General features: G+C 38.3%; 1 protein-coding gene and 1 pseudogene across 1 annotated transcript in view; both read right to left on the minus strand.

The window, feature by feature from the left end:
- ALMS1 (ALMS1 centrosome and basal body associated protein) overlaps nt 1–12,086 on the minus strand; it is a 215,885-nt gene that overhangs the window by 68,937 nt on the left and 134,862 nt on the right. The window contains exon 15 of the mRNA XM_054593521.1: nt 7,789–7,959. Coding sequence (XP_054449496.1) covers nt 7,789–7,959 — 171 coding nt within the window. The remainder of the gene's footprint in view (nt 1–7,788; nt 7,960–12,086) is intronic.
- On the minus strand, nt 3,313–6,829 carry LOC129086791 (Krueppel-like factor 3; annotated as a pseudogene).

The following is a 12,086-nucleotide window of genomic DNA, read 5'->3' on the forward strand; positions in this document are numbered from 1 at the left end:
GTAAATGTAATAATCCTGCTATACTTGCAGGTATGGTTTAAGAGATGCTAAGAAAAAACATTATTTTTACCCTCTAACATTAAGTACATAAAAGCAAAAAAAAATTGTTATTATTTGTCAAACAATACAGAAGCCTTCGTTTAATGCATGGAAAATGGCTTTGTAAATGTATTATTTAAGTAAATTTACAATCATTATCAATGTTGACCAAGAAGAGAGTAAATACCACTCTGAGCAACTTGATGTATGACAGCAATTCCTTCAAGATGACTATATTTTCAAACCAACTGATTTTAAAACTTTTTTATCTTTGAGACTGTCTTTAAAACAATCTAACCAGAAATGATGTGCAGACATACAATATCAGCAATATAGTCTTTTAAATTCCACATTAGTGCAACACTGATAGTGCAGGTGGGTGTAATAAAATATACATGTATAGTTCCCCTGTAAATCTGTTCCAAGGCTCTTGAAATTTCTGCATATTTAGAATTTCCTCAGCTGAACATAACTATGCTGCTAACTCACTCTCCAAACCAGGCAATTCAGAATGTTAATGCCCACTTATGATGTAGATTCACATTTTAAAACTCTAAAATATGATGGATTCAGATTTAATTTTTCTGACTTCTTCAAGATGATACTTAGATAATTACTGGAAAAATTCTATAACAATTTATACAACACTAACTCCATGTTTAGAAATCATTCTCACCAACTAAAGATCACAATTAAAATCACAATTGATAGTAATGCGGCACATCATTAAAACCACACATTCAAGGGCATCTTATCTTGAGGTCTTCCACAGTAACAGCTAAAAATGACTGAGACTAAATTTCTCAACTATCATAGTAAAATACAAATATATATAAAAAAGAAAAATTTGGAAAGAGCCATTTGGTAAAGTATATATTCTAGCATGGGAACAGAGAATGGCTTCTCTGGGTTGTTCACCGCACCCCCCCCCCCCCCCCCCGCAAGTTAAAAGGAACTTTGTTAATGAACTGTTAACCTAATCGAAGCAAGCTAAATAATAATGTAATAGTCTCTGCAGGGTCTTGCTTGCACTTCTGAACAGAATTTTTATATGCCATAGCACACATTAAATTTCATTAGAACCCATGAAACTTTCTATTGGACTCAGACTCAAAACTAATTATATAAAGATCAATCCTACCCTTTCTTGTCCCTCTTTTCATCTTTTGTGGGTTGGAATGCACATAAATTGGTTGGCTCCATCAAAACAAAAAAGTTCCTTGGATTCAAACTTAATTCTTTGGTGTGTTGTGGAAGAATTATTTCAAGAAACACTTTGGCATGAATGTGACTAAGCATTTACAATACAGACAACACCTACTCTTCCAAGAGCCATTTTTATCCCTCAATTCATATCTTAGTGGCAAACATACAAAAAATAAAAAAAAGGAAAGAAAGAGCCCAATTAGGATGTTTTAACATTCTAAGCAAATTCTGCAGTGCTTAAAAAACAAAACAAAAAACCCAAGTGCCAGATAACACATTGCTTTTCCAATTCTCAACCACATTTCCTTTTGGTCAGTTCAGAGAGCTGCTGAGTGGGATCTCTTAGGTGCACAGTCCTTACAACTAACTTTTATTAACATAGCGCCAATGTAAGCTTCCCATACAATCTGCAGGCCTCCAGGATCACTTATTCATTGATGCTTTAAAAACAGTGTATTCCTCCCAGGTAAGGCTGTGTTGGATCCCGAGTTGTGGTTGGGGTGAATCTTCAGGATTTCATTCTTCACCTTTTATGAAGGGCCATTTGATTATATGCATCCACATTTGACCACTGCCACCAATGCCTTCAATTTTAGGACCAACAGCATTTCTACACATGAATTATTTTTATTGGCATATAGACTATGGTGCTCAAAAGCCTGCTTTGGAAAAAATTCCCCCAAATAATAGTGCTATTTCTCTTCAACATAAACACAAGACATTTTCAGTCTCTTCTTCTGACAGGATACTTGATAGTAAAAGGAGATTGCCAGCTCTAACGTTACATGTTTGCAAGTTCTTGAGCTATATATATGAATCCCTGAACTGTGATTTTCTGTGTTTTTCAGAAATCTGTCTCCCAAATAAAGGTCTGTGTGCTTCACAACTATTTACAAATAGCGTCACTCAGGTTTTAACGAATCTAATAAAGCACCAGCAGATGCTCATTTATGATATGTGTCATGAACACAAATGACAGTCAATTTGGCACCTTACAGCTCACACACAGTTTCTGTATGACAACTATGTGAGCAATTTGATATGGGGATATAATTACCACTCAATGTTTTCCTTGTTTGCAAACAAAGCTCTAAGTAGACTGGGTAAAAGAAGGCCATTCAGACCTTATCCAAAATATATTTTTTTTACCATTACTAGGCAATTATTTTTGTGGCGTCCCTACTATCAATGCTTGATGATCTACATTAAGGACACTGTAGAAATGGAGATCAGTGCATGGATAACCCTATCAGTAGTTGTCTTTGCCAGATAGTTCTAAGAGGCTGAATATTCATAGAGACTGAAGCTCTAGGAATCCACTGCACAGCTAACCAAATGATAAAATCTCACTGAGAACCCCTGGCTGGCTTCCTCGTTTGCTCCCTACTCAATGCCCCTTTACTCCAACTCCACGCAATGCAAATAGAGCATCCATCCCTTGAACTGACAAACATCACCTATAAACAGCTCCAGCTCATCTTCGGGGGCAAAGACCTCCCTATTAGCTGCAGGCACCAAGGAGGGTAAAGGACTTACTTTAGATGATGTGATAAATACAAGCTGACACAGGACTGGTGAGGGACAATGAAAAAGCTGACTACTAGCCTGGATTCTTGCTGCTCTTCTAGCTAACTGTGAAGGGATCCACCCATTTTCTGCTGCGCAACACAAAATGCAATCACAGGATTCAAAGATATGTATGTTGCAGGCAAGGGCTACCAGGCTGGATACTGTATTTCTAATACATTTACTTCTTTTAAGGAATACATGGACAAACTGACAATTGGTTGTTAGTTTACGTGTTCCCTTGTTCTCATTACATTAAACATATCTGTAAGAAGGGTTGCTTAGCATCCTCAGGAAAAAAAAAGTGTTCACATTCTTTAGGTCTGACTCGTGGTAACGACAGGGAGGATTAGAGTATTTTCTACTGACCACATGGAAGTCTGAGTGATATAAATTCAGATTCAGACCAGCTGAATCAAAATTAAAAAGTACATGTAAAAAATGAGTTAGACAATGGGAGGGAGGACAGAGAGAGATGGGCGAGTGGGGAGCTGCGCAAGCCTAGGCAGGAGATGGAGACATGGAAACTAGCATGTGGCGTTTTCTTTGGAAGGCAAGGTGGTCAGAACTGAAAAAGCTGCGACCACAGTCTGGCCACTGGAAAGGTTTCATTCCAATATGTTTTCAAAAATGTCTTGTTAGTTCATCAGACTGAGCAAACTTCTATGTGCATCCTTCCCATGAACATGTATAGGGTTTTTCTCCTGTATGTGTTCTTCTGTGTGCTTTCAAATGAGAGCTTTTAGTGTACACTTTGTTGCATCCATCATAGTCACATCTGTGTATCTTCCACTTTCTTTGGGTGCCTGGAGATTTCACAAGTATAGGTCTCTTCCCAGGCTGCACGATGACTGAAAGGTGATTCTCTTGCAACAATGCTGTTGGGGGGGGGGGGGGGTGGGGAGGTGGGGAGTGGCGTACTGAGTTCATTAAAGGGGGTGACATGTCTTCAGGATAATAATCTGTTCTCTGTGGTTTGACCCCAGGTTCTCCTTTAATTTTTTTTCGGTGATACAGGCTTCTCATATCATTCAATTACAGGTACTTGCATGCTACTATTTGAATTTTCCATCTCCTCAGACAAGAACACCATGAGCGACTGCTGTAGGTGGCCGGTGTACATAAAGGGGATGGGCTGCACCATGACTGGCGGTATGACCGGCAGTATCCCCGGGCCCCAGATGCCGTGCTGGGACAGGGCAGTGACCATCACCAGCAGCATGGACACCGCCATGCTCAGCCTGGGTGAGGCTCTCCGGTGTGAGGACTGGAACTTTAGCAAGGAAGAATTCCCAGCTGAGGGCAGAGAACTCCACTTGTTCATGGTGAGGTTCCACTGGCACCATTTGCATCCCATGCGACAGGACTTCGGGGCCTATAAGAGTTTACCGCATAATGGTGGGGAGTAGATGACTCCATAGTTGCTGGGCTTTATGGACTCCATGTAATTAGATGGGCGTAACACTGAGACAGGGTCCATGGTCTCTTGCTTGACAGGGATGAGGTTAAAACATGAGCCTTCTTTTAGTTAAACTTCCTAGGGTGCTCTGGTGTTTGGCTTTTCAAGGAGCAGTGCTGAGCACGGCAGACAAGAAATAAAGGCCTGGCCCCGGGATGCCTTGAACCTGCGAATGCAATAATGCCAGCACTCTAGTCCAGGCGCCAGTGGTGGCGACTATTGTTTGCACTGCGCTCTAGCTCGGCTCTGCTGGTTTCTGGCAGTCACATGACACTGGTGCCCCTTACTCTGCCCTGAATTATTTTATTTTCAATGTGTCTGCTCTCTACAGTGGGACTAGGTTGTTTTTTTAACCTAGTAAGAGTTTTTTAAAATAGGTAAATTTATCCATATTTATTTATATAGGCTCATATACTCTCCATTCTCTCATTCTATTTTTTTCATTTGTTACAAATTTACTTTGTTTTCTTTTCTTCCTCCCTCTATACCCCTGCTGTTCCTACCATTTTTCTAAATATTTTTAATGTTTTATAATTTAACTTAAAAAAAAAAGATTTTATTTTTAGACAGCGGGGAAGGCAGGGAGAAAGAGAGGCAGAGAAATATTAATGTGTGGTTGCCTCTTGTGTGCCCCTAACTGGGGAACTGGACCACAACCCAGACATGTGCCCTGATTGGGAATCAAACCGATGACCCTTGGCTTCACAGGCCGGCACTCAGTCCACTGAGCCACACCAGTCAGGGCTAATTTAACTCTCTTAGTACTATAATAATAAATAACTGATAAATAATTTTAAGTACTATACTTACATATGTATTTCTTGATTCATCAACACTAAAAATGAAATTAGCTCACTTATATTTCCTTTGGCTTCCCTTTACTCTGACTGTTCCTTTGCTGATTTTTATTTTTGCTTTTTCTGCATGGATGCCTGTACAATTTGTTCTTTTTCTTTGAAGTTCAGTACTATTACCAACATACATCAGGGTGTTGATTATTACATAGAAATTTTTCCTAGGACTTGGTATGTCCATTTAAATTGCATGTTCAGCTTTATACATTTTTTCTTTTTTTGTTATCTTCTTTAGAGACACCAATGGACATCATTGTGTTGAATTTTCACTCAGTCCTTAAATTATTATTTTTTTGAATTGTTTTATCTTCTTTTTCTCTTAATTGGTATTGTTTTCTTCAATTTGTTATTTGATCTGCTAAATCTCTCCTTATATCCCATTATTATCTCAACTTTATTTAATATATTTCATTTCTCCTATAATTATTCACAGTACAAAACATTTATGAATTTTTTTCCAGTCTTCTAGAGCATGCTTTTACAGAGTAGGTTTCCATCTTTCTTTTCCAAACTATGTCTCCTACGTGAGCCATTGCAGAGTTGCAATGTTCTGTTTTTACATCTTACACATTTTTTATTGTAGTAAAATACACACATTAAGTTTATCATCTTACTTATTTTAAGTGTACAGTTCAGTAGTACCTAATATATTCACATTGTTACGCAACTGATCTCTAGAGCATCTTTATTTAAAGATTTTATTTATTTATTTTTAGAGAGAAGGGAAGTGAAGGAGATGGAGAAGGAGAGAAACATCATTGTGCAAGAAACAGTTGCCTCTCATGCCCCTAAGCAGGCACCTGGCCTGCAACCGGGGCATGTGCCCTGCCTCTGGGAATAGAACCAGTGACCTTTCAGTTTACTGGCTGGCGCTCAATCCACTAAGCCACATCAACCAGGACTAGAACATCTTTACATTGCAACACTGAAAATCTCTATCCCCTAAACAAGAATTCTTCCCCTCCCCCCCCCGCAATCACTTTTCTACTTTATATTTCTATAATTTTGATTGCTTTCTATGTTTTATGTAAGTGGAAAATATGGTATTTTTTCTTTTGGAACTAGCTTATTTCACTTAATACAATGTTGTTGAGCTTCATCTACACTGTAGCATATAACAGGATTTCCTTCTTTTCTAAGGCTGCATAATATTTAATTGGATGTTTTTACGACATTTTCTTTATTCATCTGTTGGGTTGTTTTCATATCTTGATTAATTTGAATAATGCTGACATGAACATGGATGTGTAGGTATCTCTGAGATATGCTTCGATTTTTGTTTTAGATAAATACCCAGAAATGGGATTGCTGGATTATATATTAATTGTTTTTAATTTTTTTGAGGACCCTCCATATTATTTTCCACAATGGCTGTTCCCTTTTACATTACCACCAACAGCACACAATCGTTCCAGTCTCTTTGCATCCTTGCCAACAGTTGTTAATTTTGCAAGATAGTTCTGATCGTGGCCATTCTAATGGGTGTGAAGTGGTATCTCATTGTGGCTTTAATTGGCATTTCTCTGATTAGTGAAATTGAGCATCTTTTCAAATGCTTATTAGCCATTCATATATCTTTAGAGAACTGTCTATTCATATCCTTTGCCCGTTTTTTAAGTTGGATTTCTCTTATTGAATCATAGAAATTCCATTATATAATCTATATACTATATACTCAACACAATTTATAAATACCTTCTCCCATTTCACAGGTTGCCTTTCCACTCTATTACATCTTTTGTTGTAGTTTTTAAGTTGGTATAACATTTTTTTTTATTTTTTTGCTTCTGTGGCCTGTCCTTTTGGTGTCATATCCAAGAAATCACTGTCAAATCCAAAGCCATGGAACTTTCTCCCTATGTTTTCTGCTAAGTTTTATAATTTTAGCTCTTATGTTTAGACCTTCGATTCATTTTGAGTTAATTTTTATATGTGATAAAAGGTAAGCATTCAACTTCATTCTTTTGAACATAGACATCCATTTTCCCAACACCATTTGTTGAAGACAATGTTTTTGCCCCAATATGTAGTTTAGGCACCTTTGTGGAAAATGACTTATCTTATACATTCTTGATGTGATCAGCTGCCCCTGTACTATTTTCAAAATACAATATGGATAGATTACAGCTCCTTGAATCCTTTCGTTCCTTAGCTGGGTACTGTTCTATCTTTCTCGAAGAGGTAAAATTTGACAGCAGGGTAGTAATGGCTTGTGTCCTCTGAGCCTTTCTTTTGTCTGAGAAGAATGGGACCATAAATAAACATAAATAGATACGGTCTTGGTTCTTTTTTACTGTAACTTTTAAAAAATTTGTACTGAGGTTCTTTTGGTCTTTATTACAGTCTTGTGGAATACCTTTAGGTGTTTCCCTGAGTCAATACTGAGACATGATACTTCATTTGTAATACTATCAAGTATTTATTTCTAATCTTGTTTCTAAGTTGCTAATATTTTTTCCTAGATGTAACAATTATATGAGCGCCCAAAGAGACAAAGTAGCAATGAGGTAATTTATGTAAGAAAGCAAAAAAGGAAACATCTTTGTTTCAATCAAGAGGCTATATTATCATCAAAATAAAAACCCCCCTAAAAAGCAAACAAAAAAGCCCCCCAAAACCAGACATAGCACCACCCAATACACACATACAAGCCAATCCCGTTACCTTCAATATTTATCTGCAAGGATTCTTTATCTTCTGTCCAGGCTTCCTTAGGAAATGATCTCTTACTATGGATCTCCTCTTTCTGTTTAATGGCTTTAGTGTCTGGTGGCCTTTCAATCTTTGTGTCTTTTAGTTGAGCTGAGAGCTCTGCAGCAACAGCATCACTGGAACCTACGAAAGAGGAATTAACACCCTCTCCAAATAGGAAGTTGGCAAAAGATGTTTTAAAATACCCCTCCAGCATCCACTATATGAAAGCAATTACTACTGGTGTTAGAAAAGAAAATTTAAAAGACCAATCAGGAGTATTTTTAGAAACTGCTGCTCTAAAGTGGAGTTTAAAAAATGTACAAAAATAATTATCATACAAAGTAAAAGAATTTCACCATAAGAGAAAGATATATAAAGAAATGTAAGTACTTAAAGGAAGAAAAACTAATTCCAGCTGGGAGGATCATGCAAGAGCTCTGGAGTAAAGTTAGTGAAATTTGCTGTCAGAAGACAGCTAAAGGATTTCTGGTAAAGACGAGAGTGTAGGTGCACATGGATGACCTCCTCGCACAACCACATCAAAATTACAACTAAATTATAGAACAACCATCACTCAGAACTCTTAGAAATCGAGTTGAATGTAAGTCTGACAACTATGGAATTAAAGAAACCATATTCACCCAGACTGGTAGAAGGGGTGGAGATGCGGTACAGGATGGTCCCACAGTGGATAAAAATTCAGGAGCGGTATCTCGGGAGTGAGGAGTCTCAGCCCCATGCCAGACCCTCAGCCCAGGGTTCCAGTGCCAGGAAGATAAGTCCCCATAACTTATGGCCAAAAAAACCAGTAGGGATTGAGTTGGGGGAAGACACTGCTAAAGTCTCAAGCAGTCCCACTGTTAAAGGACATAGACTTACAGAGACTTATTCCCTCTGAGCTCTAGCACCAGGATAGCAGCTTGAAAAACACCAGGGGCATAAGGGAGGAACTGAGGTGTCTGGCATCCAGGTGAAACCTGGGAGACAGTTTTCTCATGGATAGAATGGCGGGCAGAGGCTATTGTTCCTTTTCTGAACTCTCCCTCCACAGAGCCACAGAGTTGGTAGGCAGAAACCTTATCTGAGACTCCATCCCCACCCTGAAAATTCCCTTAGGCTGTGCCCCACACAAGTTATGGCCCACCCAAGCTATTAAGTGACTTTTTCATAATGGCTGGTGTTGGGTCATGCTTTACAACTTCCTAAATCCTTTCAAACAAGCCACAGCAGGCCTCAGTGAGCCCACAGACCTGCATCTCTTGCTAAGTAGTCCCAGGTGTGGCACTAGGAACAGACAGCTTAAAGTCACAGCTTAGCTTCACCTGGGACTCTCCAAGCTCAGCACAAGTTGCAGCCATTTTAGACTGCTTTATAGCTCATGCAGGGTGTTCCTAGGCAGAACACAGGTAGGGGCTAATCTTGGACTGTACCACCCGGGAAATCCTAGGGTCTGCACACCCAGTGGAGAGCTACAGACCATGATGGCATACCACCACCCTGCCTGTGCGCAGCTGATGCTCCATGAAGGGCGGAGGCTGGTGGTTAGTGGCCACAGCCAATCCTTGCAGCCAACTAGCCTGGGTAGATCCCTCCTGTTGACCTGCTGACAACAACAAAGGCTCAACTACAAGAGGAAGGTATACTCAGCCTATGTGGAGGGCATACCTTGAGCACCCAGCTTAGGTGATATGGTAGGCTGTACCACTGGACCCTACAGGACAACTACTACATTAGACCACGATACCAAGACAGGGAGTCATAGCTGCTCTAAGTAATACATAGAAACAAACACAGGGAGGCTACCAAAATGAGGAGACAAAGAAACATGGCCAAAATGAAAGAACAAATCAAAACACTGGTTATATGAATACTCAAGGAACTTAGTGAGGACCCAAACAACATAAAAAAGATCCAGTCAGAAACAAAGGATACATTAATTGAAATAAAGAACAATTTACAGAGAAACAATAGTAGAGTGGATGAACCTGAGAATCAAATCAATGGTTTGGAATCTAAGGAAACAAAAACAAAAACAAAAACAACAACCGCGCAAAACAAGAACAAGAAGAAAAAAGAATACAAAAACAATGAGGATAGTAGAAGCAGCCTCTGGGATAATTTCAAGAGGTCCAACATTCATATCACAGGAGTGCCAGAAGGAGAAGAGCAAGAGCAAGAAATTGGAAATTTATTTGAAAGAATGATGAAAGAAAACTTCCCTAATTTGGTGAAGGAAATAGACATGCAAGTCCAGGAAGCACAGAGAGTCCCAAACAAGATGGACACAAAGAGGCCCACTCTAAGACACATCATAATTAAAATGCCAAAGGTTAAAGATAAAGAGAGAATCTTAAAAGCAGCAAGAGAAAAGCACTTAGTTACCTACAGGGGAGTTCCCACAAGACTGTCAGCTGATTTCTCAAAAGAAACTTTGCAGGCTTGAAGGAACTGGCAAGAAATTATCAAAGTCATAAAAAGCAGGGACCTATAGCCAAGACTGCTCTACCTAGCAAAGCTATCATTTAGAATCAAAGGGCAGATAAAGAAGTCCCCAGACTAGAAAATATTAAAGCTATTTCCAACATCAAACCATTATTATATGAAATGTTAAAGGGACTTATTTAAGAAAAAGATCAAAACTATGAACAATAAAATGGCAATAAATACAAATCTACTGACAATTGAATTTAAAAAAGAAACTAAGAACAGAGACAGAATCATGGATATGGAAAGTGTTCTGATGATTGTCTGTAGGGAGGGAGGTGTAGTGGAATGGGTGCAGAGGTGAGGGGATTAAGAAGTACCAATAGGTAGTTACAGAATAGCCATGTGGATGTAAAGTACAGTATAGGATATGGAGTAGCCAAAAACTTATACACATGACCCATGGGCATGAACAATGGTCGGGGGGATTGTCTGAGGAAGTAGGAGGTGCTGTATGGAGGCAGGAAAAGAGGGAAAAATTGGGACAACTGTAATAGCATAATCAATGAAATATAATAATAATAATAATAAAAGATAGCTGAGCTGGGATATACATGAGATGAAAACAGAAACGCATTTTAGGCAGAGTCGACTACATAAGAATAGAATCAGGAAAGCAAATGAACATTTAAGAAACAGAGCAAGTATATGGTTTAATTATAGAATTTATAAGAAAAAGAGGTAAAAATTAGCATTTGAAAATCTGGGAGCTGATTTTACTGTTTTGAAAGACTGTGCTAGAAAATAAGATTTTATTCTTAGGGGCAATGAACACTTTTTGATTAGGAGATTAACATGATCAAGAGTGTTTCTGGAACATTCAAAAGGGGGATAAAATTTTGAAGTGTTGACCAGAATATGACTTTTGAAAAGAAAAGTAATACACAAATAAAGAGAGGTGGCTAAGTATGCTCTAAAATATGTTTACATTGTGGCAGACTCCCAGCTGTCCTCTGAAACCCATTTTCCTTTTCCTTTAAAATAGAACCCTGCCTTAGCTGTGCTTATAGTTACTGGAATAAAGACATTTCCCAGCCTCTGTGGCAGCACAGCTTGGTGAGACCATGTAACAAAATCTGTCCAATAGCATGGAAGGGGAACAGTACATGTACTCTTGAGGAGTACTATAAAGAAGGGCTGTAATTTTTTCTTTCCCTTTCTTCCTTTCTGCTGGCTGGGATATGAACCAGATGGCTACAGCATGAGAATGGAGGCTAAAAATGTTAAGAGAAACAGAAGACCAAGAATTTTGTTTCCTGATAATCTAGAGTACCATGTCATCCCTGGATGTCTACCTCTGGATTTTTACAGGAAAGAGAAATAATTTCCTGCCTTCTTTAAGCCAATGCTATTTTGTTTTTGTTTTCATCTGTCAGAGTCAAGACTAATCCTAACCTAAATACGCTATATTATAGGCACTTTTAATTAGTATAGTCCCACTGAAGTAAATTTAATGGATAGCTAGTTAAAAAAGTAAGCAAGCCAAATTCCCAAAGCACAAAATCTTCTATACAACGGTGTTAGAAAGTCAGCATCTCATAGCACAGAATTTTTTAACAAATGTCTATTGTGTGAATTTGTCAATGCAATTGTGTACCATATTTACAAAATTCTCCAGGAATGTCTCAAAAAGCTTTAAAATGTTTTTATAAAAACATCTGGTTTTATACCTGTCAATGTATAACAAAAATTACAGCTAATATCTTATTTTACATATGAGCAAGATAGAGGACTATTGAAGAGAGCAAGAAGAGACTAGATAATACTGTTCTGTTTATTCTCAC

The sequence above is a fragment of the Pteronotus mesoamericanus genome, unplaced genomic scaffold, assembly GCF_021234165.1.
Source record: "Pteronotus mesoamericanus isolate MK-2021 breed Mesoamerican mustached bat unplaced genomic scaffold, CSHL_Meso_final scaffold_45, whole genome shotgun sequence".
NCBI lineage: Eukaryota > Metazoa > Chordata > Mammalia > Chiroptera > Mormoopidae > Pteronotus > Pteronotus mesoamericanus.